We start from the raw sequence: 17,938 nt of genomic DNA on the forward strand, positions 1-17,938 counted from the left end.
TGAGGGAGAGACAATGAAAGAAAACGAAACTTGCAAAAATATTAAAGCACCCGAACGTTGTTCAGATGGTGCTGAGGCCTGGGCTGAGGGAAATGTCCCTGTGATACGGACACGATGAACGGTTGGTGAATGAATTTTGAAGGCAAAACGTATGCGGCCATAAACAATAAAGAAGCATTGACAGCATGCACAATGTTGGTATATCTACCTACCTCAAGCTTGCATTTAGGCTTGCATTTACACGTACGGGGACCCGCAGTTGCTACTGTTCACGAACCCCAAGTCTAACCGTCTGTCCTGTCCAGTAACAACCGATAACATTGATATCGACTGCTGGTCCCTGTACAAGAGCAGCTGAGGTTTCCTGTGAGTACCCTCTGACAGCTTATCGTTGTTCCCTGTGAGGGTGCTGGGACAATTTACTCAGGGTCGCTGTACAGTAGCAACTGCGGGTCCCTGTACCTATATCAAACTCGGGCATTTCGGCTTTAAATTTCGCTATAGCATAACTTGGAAAATGCCTATATAAATTCCACTCGTGGTAAATCTGAAATCATTATGACTTAGATTGTCTGAATAAATGACTTAGACTGTGAAAAAAAAACGGTTGGCCCGCTCAGGTCACCCTTCCTGTCACCTATGCATAGGTAGGTGTAAAGGCTAAAAATTGCACACAAATTTTCAATCAACTCGAACTCATTTAATAAAATTGGCATTCCGAATTGCGTGAGCAAGAACGAGAGCTTATCATCATTGTCATGCTTGAACGAAAGCGTGCATTGCCAAAGCCATAATTATGCCGTAAAAAAGACGACAATAATAATGGTATACACGTAATTTTAATCCCTATACAGCACTGGCCCCTACAGCAATCCCTACTGGCCATTGTGCGCTGTGCGCCCAGCTCCGTTCATTCACTGGCAGCCGGCCTGCTGCCGGCCTCCCGGACAGTTTAAAGTTCCGCCGGCTTTGCCTCCCGCACCGTTTTAAAGTACGCCGGCATCGCCTCCCCCAGCGAGACCACCGAGCCCAAAATACCGTTCTTGGCAAAAGGCAACCGTTCTTGTGCCGGCCACTACCGCCGCAGCGGCCTGGGAGGTCACCTCCCAAGAGAGCGGGATAAAACTGGTGACCGCGCGGGGTGAATGGGGCCAGCGCGGCTCTTGGAGTCCCGGTCGGCAGGAGGTGCGGCAGGTGCCTCCCGCTGAGACCTCCTGGACGGCGGGTCGGCACCTCTGCCAGCGCCACGCACTGACTGCAGTCGGGAGCGAGACGGTCTCGGAGGAGGACGGACGCATTCAGCTCTGGAGGTGGCCGCAGTTAGCTTCAGTCAGCTCCGGTACGTCACCTCCTTCAGCTACTCGAGTCTAGAAGTTGAGGTACAGAGAGCTGACGAGATCATCAGCTGAGGTTTGAAACTCTCCGAGAGCTCACAGCTGAGACATCGGTTAACAAGCTCTCAGTGCTCAGTGCAAGATCTATCAGTCTGAACTTATCCGTGCCTTGTGGCTGAGTTCGAGCTGCCACAGCTCTCTGCACCGGACAACCGTCATCTCTGACGTTCTTGAAGGCAGCTGGAGTGAAGCAGCCGCCACCATGCTGCGATACGTGCTCGGCCTGTTCTGCATGTTCACCTCGTGCCTGGGATGCCTTCTGTGAGGCGTTTCCATGGAAACCGTAACCAACGCCGACGGAGAAGGCGAAAGGCGGCATGGACAGCCACATCACAGTAGACGTGGCAGGGGGCAGCCAATATCACGGCAGTGAGATGGACGGCATCTGAGGAAGGACGCCGGACAGTCTTCTCCGTCAAGTGATCAGTCAAAGTCCGCTTCGAGGTCATCAGTTACCTCCCTGGTCACCTGAGGTCATCTATGTAGGCTCCGGGTTAGCCAAGGTCACCAAAGGTCATCCGCGTCTGCAGCGGTCAGCCGAGGTCACCTAAGGTCATATACGTCCACCGGGGTCACACAAGCTCACCTGAGGTCATCTACGTCAGTTGCTCCAGGTCAGTTGAGGTCACCTAACGTCTGCCTGAATCACCCGAGGTCACGCCAGTGATGTCGAACGGCGGTCACCGGCCGAGCCTGGGCCGCCTCCCCCTGCTGGTGTTGCGTGCCTGCGTTCGGGCTCTGGGAGTCTCCCCGCCCGGCTGTCTGCTGCAGGTGCTGCTGCTGCTGGCTGGACGGGTACGCTGAGAGCTGGTGCTCAGCACTGGGTGAGCTGGGAGCTGAGCAAATGTGAGCTGATGGAGCGGAGAGCTGGAGCTGAGAGCTGAGGGCAGAGAGCCAATGGAGCTGAGAGCTGAGGGAGCCGAGAGTCGATGGAGCTGAGGGCTGAGTGGAGCTCACAGAGACATAGGGTGAGCTGAGACGGTGGCATATCGTCCACAAGCTCTGACGGACCTCTCAGCGTCGGCCCGTCGGCAATGAGTGATCCAATTAGAACTGATCGCACTTGTGACTGACGTAGAATAGCGGCACAGCTTCACGCCAAAGACAAAAGAAGAAAGAGGTGAAAAGGTGGAGCCGAGCAGACTGGCTTGGACGCTGCGGTTCGCGGATAACGGTCTGCAAAATCGCGTGGTCCTTGATGGTTGAAGGTAGTTGGTTGCTGACTGTTGAGTGTCTCTAGTCAACCTGCACCCACTGATAACGCGTCTGGAAAGTGAGAATGCTGATGATTTGGCGTCGCTGGTTGTGTGTTGGTCAGAAATGAGGTGATCCCTCGGAAGGTCGGCGGAGCTGCGACGGTCAGCAATTGATGACCGAGACTCCGATGATGTGTGCTATCGTTGATCGGTACTGTCGGAAGATCTAAGCCCGGGTGATATGATCTCACATGTTGCACGCGTTCTGCTGCCGGTTTAACGTAATCGCTGTTCATAGACGGGACAACATCTTATTTGCTTTTTTTCTGTAATACAGGCCGATCGTTATGTTTTGCCGTGCCGGCTACGACTGCCGTTGGAATTGTAATGCCTATGTACCGAACGTGACCGACAGGTTTGGTCGAAAAACAATGCTAAAGCAACCGTGTTAGCAATCTGTCCAGGACAAGCTAAAATCACATAATATTTGATGTTTTTACACACTACATTTAACTAGCAATGCGGCGCAATGCAATTAAACGTTTGTTTGGCAGCGACCTTCCTCTGTTGTTTACGAAGTAGGGTAGCTCGAGAATTAAGTTTCCTCTGGAAACGAATGCATTGGTCCGGCTCTATACCCGGTGTAAGACCAACATAAATCGCAAGCTTTGTAAATATGGATGTCTTTCATCAATATACGGTGTAACCTCGTGAAGGAAATAACTCGTTTTTTTACTGGGTACCGACAGAGTGGTACCCGAAGGAAGCTGTAGGTAATGGGCGCACCGGCCCCTACCCTTTGCGAGAATAGATATGAACGGAGGCACCTATACGCGCAGTTTAAGTTTTTGAATCCCGTATCATGCGTCTTTTTCGCACATGCTAAAATGTGAACTCTAGGTAACTTCAACCAGACAAAGGCAACAGGTCACAGTAAAAGTGACCTTTGCACTCCATAAACAATGCCTGCATATTTGCCCTTGCTACACCATCTAAGCGATTATTTTGAAAGCTTCCGTGAATGAGTGACAGGATGTAGGGTATGAAACGAGTGTATGCCAGCCGCCAGGTAAATTTCTTTTAATGCCTATTGATAACTTCTATTCGCAAGCTGCTTATCGCTTGCCTCTATGTGGTCTAGGAACCGAGCTACAGCTGGGTGGCATCATAGCCGCATGTCGAGAGAAGTTTATGCCCCAGCTTATGTCGTGATATAGATGTGTCGTTAGCCCTACGGCCCACATAGACGGACCAGGCTGCAAAGCCACGACGACGATTGATCAATTGTACAGAATAACGTCGCCCAAGTCTAAAAAACTTCGTTGGCTCTTTCATCATCTCTCTATCTGCTGGGTCGCCTCGGGAAGCCATTCAGCGCCCGTTCCACCTGGCAGTATCCCCGGGACACCGAGACACGCCGCGCTGTTATCGAAGCACACAGGTGGCGGCATCCCGGCAGCTTTAGTTACATTCGTAATATGCTGTATGGCTCACCGTTCGGATGTAGGGAAGACTGAAGCAAAGTGGCCACCCCGTATTTTAGTCCTTCTCAAGTCAACTCCAGTTATTGGTTACCAATTCTCTTCTCTTCTCTTCTCGGTCGTTCAAATGAGCCACACCGGAGTTTCCGGCCCGTCGCCATTGTTCTGTGATATAATACGGAAAAGTATTTATTACCAGGCTACTATTTTTGCGTTTTTTTTTTTTAGTGTTACATATTTTGTTCCATAACCGTTTGAAATTTTATTTAATCGTTCTTGTTCATGCAATGCGTGGTTATCGTACACGTCTTCCACCAATTTTATTACTTTTACCCGCTAATAGCTGAGCTGGAATATTTTTGTCTCGGACGGCATGCACGGGGCAAAGTGGACGGGGCCAAGTGGTCAGCTTCCAAATGGCCACAAGTTGTTTCCATCTGGACAACAAACGTTATTAATATTTAATTGTATCGTCATGCGCTTATTTCGGCCACTTTTCGATTACCTACACATGTTACAAAAAATGCAATGCACTCTTTTCCATGAAATATGTCCTTGCCATGTTTATGTGGGAAGATGACAAAATAAACATCAATCCTCGTTTAAATCTTATTACCATCAACAAATCTAGCCGTACCTACCTACATAAGGCAACGCAACTGCCCTGTCTCTCATATCCGGCAATAGAAATAGTAAACAGCAGATGATTCCTCGTCAGCAGACCCAGTCAATGAAATAATCTATCAACAAACGTGGAGTAGAGAAGGCCATGACATTCGGTATAAGCAGGTTCCAATTCAGAAGAATATCCCTCCTCACGTGATCACATTTCCCACATTACATAATCTCTGGTGAGAACGTTAGGCTACGGCCATGGGCAGTGGTGAGAGAATGCTTCCTCATCACAACTACAAGGCACGTGCCTCGGTAGCACGTTAGGCGGCACGGGCGGACATCGATAGCAGCGCCTCTATCGGTCACTAGGGAAAGCTGGGCTGTAGGCGACGAAATACCGGCTGAGTTGTCACACGTTGAATAGGTTTATAGACATCCGTCTTGTGAAAAAGTTGAACTTTTGCCTTCAATATTTCTACAGGCAATTTTAGAAGTGTTTTCACATAGATTACAACACCGTTTAGATTATTGTATTCACTTCAAGCCTTCCCTATTGTTCTTGATGATGCGGGAACTATTTCTAATTAGTGTTTTTAGCTTAATAAAAGAACATATTGTGCAAACGATGAAAAAAAACATAGATGGAAGATTTTAAATGCAATTTTCTCTAGCAATTAACCTTCGCCCCAGTGGGGGGGCATATGTTACCACCCTGTCGCGTTTTTCGCGTGTGAATAAAAAACCGCGGCGCGTAGCGCCGCGCCGCTTGGGGTAGCTTTTGGTACATCAATTTTGGACAATGTGTGAAATTTTTGACCCCAGGTCATGTCAGGTCAGGTCACCAGGTCAAGTTAACTGACCAAGCCTTAAAAAAAGTTTGCAATCATGTCCAGCCTGCAGTGTTTGTCAGAAAGGTTTTAAACTTGGTGGATTGCATGCTGTTATGGGAGCCTACAATTTGTATATCTCGGATTTTTTTATATCCGTGACCTAAGGTCAGGTCAGTGGCATGACCTTTCCATTACAAGTCAATGGAGAAAAATGAAAATGCCTCTAGATCCGTGTGTACGCATAGGAACAGTCCAAATATTTCAGAATCACAATGATTTAGTCCACTCGTGATGACCAAGGTGTCATTTTTGCTGATAGCCTCTAGAAAGGTCATCAGAGGTCATTTGAGGCTACAAACAGTTTTTTGCCAATAACTCGCGATTGAAAAGAGATAGAACGCTGGGGATGGTCTCATTGTGTTTGTCTTGTTGAGACGCATCGACTGATATGCAACATGACCTTTTCCGGTCAGGTCATGACCTTGACCTGAGGTCAAATTTTTAAGTTGACCTTTCAAGGTCAAATTATAGTTCATTCGACGCGTCTCGGTGAGGGGAACACGATTCTGGCAATAGAAATGTCGTGGAATTTTGTAGTCGAAAGTTATTGTCGAAAAACACTTCTCGTAAAAACAGCTATTTTTGGAGTTTTTGCCTTCTGGAGGCTAAACCGTTGACCTGAGGACAATATTGATAATGACCTTTTCAAAAGAAGAGTTCAAAAGCTATCGATTGCTTTTCCATGCGTTTTTCTAGCTACGATAGTTCCTGAGATAGCGGCATGTTTTCTGAAAAGTATAATGACAATTGGCAAATTTTGACCTTTGATGACCTCTGGTGACCCCAATTTTGCTCTAAGGTGAAAAATGACCGAAATACTTTCAAACGTACGTATTGAGAGCTATCGACTGCTTTTTACCGCGTCTTTCTAGCCCTCTTAGTTTTTGAGTTAGAGGTGGGTGGTAACATATGCCCCCCCCTCACTAGGGCGAAGTTGGCCGAGACCGCCACTGGGGCGCGGGTTAATGGTAAATTCTCTACAGATCAAGGAAAAGATGCATGCTAACTGATAATTTAAAGTTCTTGGGGTCGGTTGTTTTCTTCTTTTCTTACGTCGCCCCAATGGCCGCGAATACACTTGTGATAACGCCTATCGACGCGCTTCGAGCCGCCACCGAACCAGCTGGTCCCCCTCCCAGGCTATCTGAGCCCCGCCTCGGCCGCGCCCCCACATCTTAAACTCAGCCAGCCGTCAGCAGCGCGTCAGTCGCGCACACAATGAAGTTCAGCTGGGTGCTGCTCGTCTGCACCGCCGCGCTGGCGGGGGCGGCGGATCTGGACTGTCCTCTCCCGGGCGGCCCGGACACGGCCAGTGAGGAAACCTGCGCGCTGTACTCGGCCTGTCTCTGGTCCGGAGACCGCTGTCTGCTCGCAGAGGACATAGGCTACCAGCTGGACGGGCCGCCGCTAGTGATCCACACCGGCTATGAGGCCTATCTGGAGCGCCGGAGACCGGAGGCTACCGTGTTCGGCGGGGACGTCGACCGGCTGCACGTGCTGGCCGTCGAGTACGACGATCATCGACTGGGAGTCTCGGTGAGCGCGGCCGGTCGGCACGGCGATGATGTCTGGTTTGGATGTTGGGTGACGCCGAGCTCTAAGTGTTCCTGTTAGTGTTAACAAATGATTTGTTTGTCTTCTTTAGAAATCCAGGCATAAAAGCTAGAGGCAGGTAGGTCGAATGAATGAACCCTCAATGCACTGACTTCTTGTTTGAGCCGTGTGTATCCATCTTCTTTACCCATCTCACCCTCTCTTCTCTCTCCTCTCTCTCTTTCTCTCTCTCTCTCGCTCTCTCTCCTTCTCTCTTCCCCTCTCTCCGTCTCTTTCTCTTTCTCTCCCATCTCCACCCACAATTCCTCCCCTCAGCTGACGCCCTCTCCCATCCCTGCCGTCAGTTCCGAGACGCCAACGCCGACCGGTACGAGGTGCCGGTGCCGCTGGACGTACCGCCGCTGCCGACCGATCCCAACTACCCCGTCTACGACATGTCGCTGTCCACCGACGGCGAGTTCGAGCTCAGCGTGCAGCACAGCGGAGCTGAGGTGCTGCGCATGCTGCCCCAGTTCGTCTACAGCGACCAGTTCATCGAGGCCACGTTTGTACTGGCTGGGAGCGATGTGTACGGCTTCGGCGAGAACAACCACGACAGCTTCCGACACGATCTGGACGTCGGCGAGACGTGGCCGGTGTTCGCACTCGACCGGCCGCCCGGTGATGGAGTCGAGAACCTGTACGGCACGCATCCGTTCTTCACCGCCATCGAGGACGACTTCGGTCACAGCTTCGGCGTGCTCTTCCTCAACAGCAACGCGATGGAGTACCGTCTGTTCCGGCTGGAGGACGGCAGCACGGCACTGACGTTCCGCACCACGGGCGGCATCCTGGACATGTACTTCTTCTTCGGCGACTCGCCGCTGGAGGTGCTGCGCCAGTACTACCTGACGATCGGCCGGCCCGTGATGCCGCCCTACTGGGGCCTCGGCTTCCAGCTGTGCCGCTACGGCTACACGAGCACGGACGACATCCGCGCCGTGCGCGAGCGCATGAAGGCCGCCCAGATCCCGCAGGATATCCAGTACTCGGACATCGACTACATGAACGTGCGGCGCGACTTCACCATCGATCCGCGCAACTTCAGCGACCTGCCCGCCTACGTACAGGAGCTGCGGGAGCAGGAAGAGGTGCGCTTCGTCTACATCTACGACCCGGCCATCGCGGCAGAGTTCGACGGCGGCTACCCGTCGGCCGACCGCGGAGTCCAGAGCGACGTCTTCATCAAGTGGATGAACGCCAGCCTGGTGCCCGATGACCAGTGCGAGGGCTGTCGCGATTACGTCGTGGGCTACGTGTGGCCAGAGAGCAAGACCCTGTTCCCGGACTTCCTGAAGGTCGAGACGGTGAACTGGTGGGTGGACGAGATGCGACGCTTCCGGGAGATTTCCGGCGGCGCCGACGGCTTTTGGATTGACATGAACGAGCCGTCGTCGTTCGGAACTAACCTGGAGAAGCCGTTCAACTGGCCCGATGACCTGCCGCCGTGGAGTCTCAAGTGCCCAGACACGAAGTGGGACAGTCCGCCATATCCAACCCGCTGGGTACGCGACCCGAGCAACGAGAGCAAGCGTCTGTCGGATCACACCATCTGCATGAGCACTGTCCAGGGCAACGACACGCACCCGTTCCTGCACTACGACGTGCACAACCTGTTCGGCTACGCTGAGGCGTCGGCCACGCGGCTGGCCATGGACATGCTGCTGGAGGGACGTCGTGGCCTGCTGGTCGGCAGGTCCACCTTCCCCGGCTCCGGTATGTGGACCGGCCACTGGCTGGGCGACAACACCGCCCGCTGGAAGGACATGAAACGCTCCGTCGTCGGCATGCTCGAGTTCAACATGTTCGGCATCCCGTACGTCGGCGCAGACATCTGCGGCTTCAACGGCGCTTCGACCGAGGAGCTGTGCCTGCGCTGGACGCAGCTCGGCGCGTTCTATCCCTTCAGTCGCAACCACAACACGATCGGGACGCCCGCCCAGGACCCGGCCGTGTGGCCGTCGGTGGCGGCCGCGGCGCGCGACGCGCTCGGTCTTCGCTACCGTCTGCTGCCCTACCTCTACACACTCTTCTGGCGAGCCAGGGCGTTTGGAGAGCCAGTAGTACGATCGCTGGCCTTCCAGTTCCCCACGGACCCGGCGCTGCGCGGCGTCGACACCCAGTTCCTGTGGGGCGACGGCGTCATGGTGGCGCCGATCCTGGACGAGACCAGCATGACGTCCGTCAACGTCACGTTACCGGCCGGCAAGTGGTGGGACTTGCGAGACGGCAAGCTGGCCTACAGCGGCGACATCACCACCACCTTCCAGTACCACGTGGGCATGGACGAGATGATCCCGGTGTACGCCCGCGCCGGGACTATCCTGCCCTGGCAGAGAAACGAGACGACGACGGCGGCGGCGCGGCGGAACCCCTTCAACCTCTCCGTGTTCGGCGACACGGCCGCCGGTGAGCTCTACTGGGATGACGGCGAGTCGCGCCTGGCGCCCTATTTGGGAGACTTCTACCGGAGCCAGTTCTGGCTGGAGAGCGGCGAGCTGCACATGGACGTGCTGCAGCCGAGGACGGACCTGATGCACCAGCCGGTGCTGGAGACGGTGCTGTTCTACGGCCAGCACCAGCCAACAGCCGTGCTGGTGGATGGAGAGGCCTTCGAAGACTGGAGTTTCGTGGAGGACGTGCTGACGGTGCGGCCCAACCTGGACATGGCAACCAACCACACCGTCACCCTGCAGTAGCAGCTGCTGTCCGCTGACCGCGCGGCAGAGAGCCGCCGTCCTATTTACACAGCGATATTCCACAGCCGAGCATCAACTGAATTCGGCTAATTAACTGTAAATAAATTTTACGAATAAAAATAACATTGCAATTTTTATCATTCTGTACGACAACGAATCACATTAGTTACACCGCTGATTAAACGTCTTGGACGTCGTTATTTTTTTTTTCAGACACCAGCAGACATACGATACGACAGGCATTAATATAAAAAGGAAATAAAAACAGGATATTGGTCAACGAATTATCCTTATCGGTAGATATAAGAGACAGGTCTCAGCGAAACGGCACAGTTGTAATTCAGTGACCGTTATCAGCTTCCTTTCGCGTGCTCGCGGTGTTTGCGCAATGCAGTGCCTGGGCATGTGCCCCATACAGCAGCTGGCTAGATCCCACGGCAAATCAAAATCGGAAACCAGACTCCAGTCTCACGCTGACGTGTCTCTGACAGCACACTACCTGCAGTGCCACGTAGAAGGGCGAGGGAATGACAGCGGAATGACAGTGCCTGAAGCGATTCACGGTAACCATTTGCTGGAAATGATATACGGGGTATTTTGCGGGCTCGTAGCTACCTACAGTGCAGTACTCGACACTGGGCGGGATGTGCGCGAACATTGAGCTGGCATTGTCGTTACTGTTGTTTATGTGGGTAATGCGGCATACCTCACAGAACAGCCCAGAAATAACTCTTTTCGGACGGATTAGAAAACATGTATTTTATACAAAAAGGGAAGAGTCGGTTTATACATATTTATCCCGACACGTCCATCGCCAACAACACGTAACATCGCTACAATAAATATCATAACTTAGCAATGTAAAACGGTACAAATAACAAACACAAATCAAAATGATAATTCCCAGCCGTGAGACGATGCAAATAAAACGATACGGTAGGACAAGCATGAAACATATCTAAATGAGCAGATGAATTCTACCAATCTCCAAAACAGCTGAGTGATCATTATCAATGTGCCGAAGAGCAAAGTCATCATAACTATCAAAACTATCGCTAAGTATCAGATATCGGAATGCTGTTGAACAATCATTCACTGTACTGAACCACTCAATGACAACAAATACATACATACGAAAATAAAAACGGCAGTACTATCGGCCATCAGGCTCTCATGTCAAACTCGGGCCCAACATTGGTCCAATGGTCCATGGCTGGCGGCTTTTCTTGGTAAGTCGCCACTTGCGTCACCCGCTCCCCTCCCCAGCGCTGCCCCCAGGTCCAGAGAGCCCGACCTCATCTACACCTCTGAGCAGTCCTCATCATACAGGTACTCTCTGAGCACCCGCGGTGCCCCGGAGCCCACCACCGGCCGCCCGGGTCTCAGTCCTCCACCGCCCCACACGGGAGGCTCCAGCGGCTCGCCCCAGCGCAGCCCGGAGGCAGAGCTCCACAGTGCCGGCCGGCCCACCCCTGTGGACGCCTGGGACCGTGCCGAGATCGTCACACAGCTGGAGGTCGGCGAGAGAGGCTCGTACTCGCTGTACCGGTCCCCCGCTGGTAGTTTGTGGGGGTGGGAAGACAGCAGTGACATCTCTCGACCGTGCAGTGAACTGTAGGCGGTGGTGTGGAGGGTGGTGTGTGGGGCACCGGCCGCCGCTGGTCGTGGCTTGGAGAGCCAGCGGCGCCGCACCAGCAGACCCAGCAGCAGGGAGGACACTACGCCCAGCATTAGACCGCCCAGAATCAGCAGCAGCTCACCGCTGTCCGGCCCGCGCCCTTCGCCGGCAGCCGCAGCAGCGCTGTAGTCCAGCGACAGCACGTGCATGTTGGTACCGCGCCCGCCGCGACCGATCCCGTCCACCGGCGCATCGCGCGCGACCCGACGGACGGCCACAGAAGCTTTAGTACTCACAGTGTCCGTAGAGGTCAGCACGTGTCGCCTCTGCCGATACACGCTGTCCTTGGCGGACTGAATTTCGTAAATACAGTGGATGAACCAGTGGCGACCTTGAGCGACCTGTGAAACAAAACAGATCGATAAAACCACACAGCTCTGTCAAATGTCAGCAGAACTGCTGAATAACGATACAAACTTTGTATAAATGCCTGAATAAATCAAGTTAATTTGAGAAATTGAGAAGACAAAGGTGAACTAAATATAGCATTGGACCGAGCTTCCACAGCAGCCTACTTCTACAGGCTGTAGTGACACCAGTGATGTGGTAAAAGTATTCAGAAAGCAAGCATTCCTTGGACAATGCTGACTGCTTGACGCTTATTTATGCTCTAAATGCCGTGTTTACTTACTTGGAAGAGTGGTGATGACTCAAAGGAAAACCCATCGAAGTTAGTTTGATTCCGCAAGACAGCTGCCTCCACGTCATTTGTGACAAACCGAGAATGGAATGGCACTGACTTGAATGTGGCGATCACAGAGCTCGGGTCATCGCGATCCTGAAAGCGGGCGAGAAAGAGTGAAAACACTGGCCAGTGTGGGGGTCGAACCCACGACATTCGCGTTATTAGCACGACGCTCTAACCAACTGAGCTAACCGGCCGATGCGCAAACCGCAGCTGATTGCTGAGGTAGCCGAAATGTGTGAAGAATACACGCGGCTATGACGTACGCAGGAACGGCGTTCGGCATACAGCCAACACAAGTGAGCTTTGAATAGCTAATCTTTAGTTGAAGCTCGCAATGGAAGTACTTTGAGAGGCGTGCGGGACCATCTCACCAGTATTTTGAAGTGATGCAGCAGGCTCTCCGAGTGCACCACACAGCCAAACTCGTCTGTATCGGGGCTAAACTTTGGCACGTAGCCGTCGGCGCCGACACAGAGGAAACACTTGTCGATGGAGAGGTGGAACGACCCGCCCAGGTACTGGACGGGGTCGACCATGATCCTGCCCAGCACCCGCTCGCCTGGGGAAGACAGACGGTTCGGGGATGGTCAGACACAGAAGGACTGACGCGAGGTCGTACCTATGTAGGTAAGGATTGACAGACTGTGAACGTCACAAGATCAGGAGTCAGGACGTTTCGATTGGCTGAGTTCAGACGGGCACACGGCTAAACACGTAACTTTTACGCATACTTCTTGCTATCGGTACAATGGTGACATGCGTCATTGGTTATTGGTCAGGTGTTACTTCCGCGAGACGAACGTCTAAACGTCTCCCAAGAGACCCGGCGTGAGACTGATAGTGAGCTACTGAACATATATGGGACCAGCCCCAATGGTCATCCTTCGAGCACACGTATCTATCCCAACGGTGACTGTCCTCACGGTACCAGCCCCATTTGAGAAGTTATCCTTCTCAACAACATAAGAGACCCCTGAGGCCCGGCTTCATTTCTCACCGGGCGCGAAGGCCACGTCGGCGTCGCTGGTCCCCAGTCGGGTCGGGTCGGCCGACAGCCAGGCCTCCCTCTTCTTCATCACGTGGAACTGTGTGTTCAGGGAGAACTGGGCCGGCACGGGGTCACTGACCTGCTGAAACCTGCCGGCAGCCGTCAGCGGGGGTCAGAAGGGTCATACAGGTCAAAGAGAAGGGTAAAAACGCGAGTGCGGGGAATAGTGGGCCGGGTTAAAGGAGGAAATTTGCATCTGTTACGTTAATTGCAGGAATTTATTTTTAAATCCACGAGCCACGCGTGAAAGGAAAGGCGGATGGAGTAGTCTATAAATAATTACATAAAACATGTTGCGTAAATACTCGATATTTTAACTTGAATGTCTTGATAATTTGATGCAGTCATTATGTGTTTAAAGAATTTAATGTACACACCTTGAGCTTACATGTTACAACTGATGCCTATATCGACGTTATCTGTATAAGCAGAAAATGTCAGGACCTAACTCGATGTTAGTGACTCCTCTCCTGAGCCGAACTAACGTGCCCTCCAGTGACCCCACGTGACCTCACCTGACAAGCAGGTCGAACTCGGTCGGCGGCGCCGGGTTACAGCGGGGCGGCTCAGAGAACAGAACAGCCTCCTCGGCCAGGCAGGGCACCAGGAGCACGCTGAAGTTGCCAGAGTAGTCGCGAGCCTGACAAACACCGATACAATTGCGCGTCAATGGTAAAGGCTTGGATACAAAAAAAATGCATACGGCATTGTGCATGGACGTTAAAAATCGTTTTATGTTACATAATGACCATAAAATGTAAGAAATATAACCAATAAACCTAATGCCCAACAAATATTCAAAATGAGTAAAAATAACTCGATCTCTCCTGTTTATTATCTGACAGTACAAGTTCCGAATACGACATAAGCTTCCACAGCACGCCACAAAACGCCAGACCGTCTTTCCCACGTGACCCTACACTCCCGAGAGCGTCGTTTGACTCACGGCGAAGTCGGAGACGAACTCCCACTGCTGGGTGGGCTGTTCGAACGTGGGCTCCGAGTGGGTAAGACGCAGCGTGAACGACATCTCCGTGTGGTCGTTACTCGTCACCCGAGAGCGTACACCGCTGGAGGACACGGGGTGAGTGTGAGAGGGCACGAATGGACACGGGGACGACTGTGAGCACGTATGAACACGGGAAAGACAATCGACACACGGCGTTGTCGGTCTTTTATTAGCCGACATAAAACGGGCATAACTATAGGATGGGACAAGGCTGTGCCAATATTGATATCGATACAGCAAGTAACCTGGAAATTAGGGTAAGCAAAATGGTTAAGATGACGTTTCACAACAATTTTTAGTACTTACACTAGCGTCTGACAACGCTATTCAAACCCATTTGCCACCGGCAATTAACCAACGCCCCTAGCTCACTCACCTCAGCGCCTGGTGCTCCAGCACAAACATGCCCCTGAAGGCGGCCTCAGTTCGGAAGGTGACCGCCAGCCGGCCGTCCTCTCTGAGCCTCATACCGGTGGGATGGAGCTGACCACCGGCAGGGGAGAGAGACGGCGGTCCGATCCCCTCCGACCACAGGACAGATGTGTCGTACGCGAACGTCAGTCTGTGAGGGGACGGGTGGAGGGTGAAAGGCGTGGCGGGGTAATACGGTGGGGTAGAGAAGATAGAGAACAAACTGGGACAATGTGGCCAGTCGGACGAGACCAGACCAGACGAGCGGTGACCTTTCAATCAGTTGACGCCTGACGGACATCAAATCCCCGGATGAAACATTACCTCCCTGGGTGTAATATAAAATGGAGCTCAAGAGCAGCTCGTCTGTCCTCGTCGTTCAATGTGATCTGGGTGACCAATTCCCTGAGCTGAGGACGAGGAGTGAGGATATGTGGTACGATCCCTGATCTAGCTAGCCGCTACTCCCTCATGATGCTGCCTGAGCTGACTATCGCTTCCCAAGAGGCACCAGCTGACTCTCAACCCATCCAATGATTTGAGCCGCATGGCCGTCTGATTTCTCAGTCACTCTTCTTCCCCTGACCCAGTAACCCTCCTTCCGCTCACCTCAGCTGCGTGGCCATATCACTATGCTGCCACCCGTCGGGTGTCTCGGGCGCCAGGAACACATAGCTCACATACAGCGGCACCGTCAGAGCCACCAGCGACTGCAGGAGACCGTCGTCGGCCGGCGCGGCGCCGATGCGTGCCCCACACACCGACACCAGCTCCGAGACCGAGTACTCGGCCTCAAACCGCCACACGCAGCCCTGCCAGTCCAGCGAGCGGTAGAAGCGCAGCGTGCGCGCCGGGCGCAGCGCAGCGTCCAGCTGGTGCGCGGCCACCGGCACGGCGGCGGCCGGCGGCGCGGCCGTGGCGTTTGTGATGAACCCGGCGCCGGTGCGGACCTCGTCAGCGTCCAGAAGGTTCGAGCAGCGGTGGTTGCCGAGCCGCGCCGCCCGGCTACTCAGCGTGAGGTCGAAGTTGTTGAGAGGTCGCGTGGAGAGCGCCGGGAGCAGACCGTCCACGTGAGGGATAAGCACGGTGACACGCACCTTGTGGGGGTGGGTCGGGTCGTCGGCGCCTGAAACAGGACGACGGGATACTGTCAGCCGTAAAATACCGCTGAATAGTGATGTCTCTTGATGAGGGATTCAGATGAACATTATGGAACGTATAGAAATGAGTAATGTCGTTAGTAAGTAGAAAATATTGTATGCAGTCACTGATCATCAACAACACGAGGTGTCCTGCCCTGTCACAATTATATCTCCAGATCTCAGCGCTCAGGCCATCACCTCGATTGCTTCTGTAATCTCCCATTAATCCCACCATCCACTCACCCGTATATTTGAGTTTGGCGGTGAAAGGCTCAGCCCCGATGGTCCCCGCCAGTCGCGGCTCACACAGTCCCCTGACGGCGTCCACTTCTGCAGGTCGGGAGAGCAGCTCGGCGCCGGGCCGGCCGGCCGCGTCCGCCGCGCGCGCCGCACACTGCACCCGACCGCCGACCGGTACATAGACGGCGTCCAGGGTCCGCTCAGAGGTACTGGGGAGAGGTGAGAGAGCTGGGGTGAGGAATGGATACGAAGAGTTGCGTACTGCAAACGCCAAACATGCAATGTTGATCAGCAGGCGACAATTTAGAAAAAAAAAATATTTCTTAAACATGTGTGGCCATTAAACAGTTGACATGATCAAGTTGACAAGTTGACATAAAATGCGTATGAAAGACCAACTAACTAGTGAGAGCAGACAAAACAACAATTATGGCCAAAATAAGCAATCCGCAGACCTAAATACCTAATGCTGACCACTCAATGTCAGTAAATTGGTAGAATCGACCAGCAGTCCGACAGCAGGCCCAGATCACTGTCCCTGCTCGTGACCGTCTCACCCTGCGAAGAACACGGCTGCGGTGAGCTGTCGGAGCGGCCGCGGTGGCTGGCCGGGTGGTGCTGGGGATGCCACCATCCACCGGTACACGGTGTGATTATTGTCCACGCCCTCCCGGGCACACAGCGGGCCCAGACGGGCGAACTCGGGGTGCGCCGGGTCACACGCCTGAAACGCGAACGACAGTGGTCGGTTTAGTGTCGAATGTCACAGGCCTGAAGCAGGCTTGAAACGCAAACGGCAGTGGTCGGTTTAGTGTTGTATGTCGATGAATGAAGAGGGTAGCGCCTGTCTAACGTTCATTCGAGCAATCATGGAACCTAGTAGCTGGACAAATCGGTGAATAACACAGATGGATGTTTTGTGAAAGCATCATATGTTTTGGATGTTATGCATGTTTCGCTTGAATGCAAGCGAATGCAACAAAAAACATGACCACAGACCGGGAAAACACCGTTTTATCCCAGCTTGACAATGACCATGCAAAAGCATGACCACATACAGTTGACAAGACGAAAAACACCGTTTTATTCTAACATGACCAGTCTGTGACCACAGAACACATCATAATAAACCCCTGAGCGAGTCAGACATCTGTGACTCCCTATCACATCCCTCCCCCCCTCCAGTCTCTATATAACTCACGGTGACACAGACCACCGGATAGCCGGCCAGCAGTGCCTCCGGTGCCGCGGGGACGTCCCCGTACTCCTGCAGCGATACGACCAGCGGTGGCGCGGGGAACGTGACATCGGCGGCCACCTCCACTTCCTGTGAGACGCGGGACACGGGGGGACGGGTTACTCACGGGGCGTGGTGTGGTGGGTGCTAGGGCGGCATAAGGATTTATGAGAAACAGACATAGCACACGTGATCCGCGTGGCACAGCGGCGTACGTAAAACGTAGGCATATATGAAAAAATACATTTGAGCATATTAAGGTGAATACGAACTAAAACACCTAACGGAGATGACAGCTCTACATAGGCAAATGCCTGCCTATCGACACCTATCGACATTATCAATTGTTCTTCTTTAGGCACGCGTTTCAACATAGACAAGGCCCATGCAAGGTACTGCAATAAGGCACTTACCTCTACAGTCTATATAGACGACGGCGATGTCCCGGTTCACTAACCTTGACATAGACATAGCAGGTATAGAACATGACCCCTGTGTCCCTTACCTCGACATGACGACAGCCCTGTGTCACTTACCTCGACATAGACGACAGCCCTGTGTCACTGACCTTGACATAGACGACGGCCCTGTCCTTGGTCAATGACCTTGACATAAGC

At 53.0% G+C, this 17,938-nt stretch overlaps 2 protein-coding genes and 1 non-coding gene across 3 annotated transcripts; 1 reads left to right on the plus strand and 2 right to left on the minus strand.

Moving 5' to 3' along the window:
* Nucleotides 1–6,712: 6,712 nt before the first annotated feature.
* Nucleotides 6,713–9,991, plus strand: LOC122378591 (sucrase-isomaltase, intestinal-like). Its single transcript, XM_043359828.1, has 2 exons — nucleotides 6,713–7,112; nucleotides 7,475–9,991. Exons 1-2 carry the CDS (start codon nucleotides 6,795–6,797, stop codon nucleotides 9,866–9,868), a joined length of 2,712 nt encoding a protein of 903 aa, XP_043215763.1. The 5' UTR covers nucleotides 6,713–6,794; the 3' UTR covers nucleotides 9,869–9,991.
* Nucleotides 9,992–10,678: 687 nt separating this feature from the next.
* Nucleotides 10,679–17,808, minus strand: LOC122378626 (FRAS1-related extracellular matrix protein 2-like). Its single transcript, XM_043359879.1, has 12 exons — nucleotides 17,779–17,808; nucleotides 17,286–17,411; nucleotides 16,642–16,808; nucleotides 16,088–16,293; nucleotides 15,312–15,828; nucleotides 14,668–14,853; nucleotides 14,229–14,352; nucleotides 13,798–13,922; nucleotides 13,232–13,371; nucleotides 12,606–12,793; nucleotides 12,178–12,324; nucleotides 10,679–11,887 (listed from the first exon to the last, which is right to left on the minus strand). The coding sequence occupies exons 1-12, from the start codon at nucleotides 17,806–17,808 to the stop codon at nucleotides 11,168–11,170; spliced, it is 2,676 nt and encodes an 891-aa protein (XP_043215814.1). The 3' UTR covers nucleotides 10,679–11,167.
* Trnai-aau lies at nucleotides 12,355–12,428 on the minus strand. The gene has a single exon. It is a non-coding gene; the product is annotated as a tRNA-Ile (tRNA).
* Nucleotides 17,809–17,938: the final 130 nt, after the last annotated feature.

The sequence above is a fragment of the Amphibalanus amphitrite genome, unplaced genomic scaffold, assembly GCF_019059575.1.
Source record: "Amphibalanus amphitrite isolate SeventyFive unplaced genomic scaffold, NRLGWU_Aamphi_draft 000062F_arrow, whole genome shotgun sequence".
NCBI classification, from domain to species: Eukaryota; Metazoa; Arthropoda; class Thecostraca; order Balanomorpha; family Balanidae; genus Amphibalanus; species Amphibalanus amphitrite.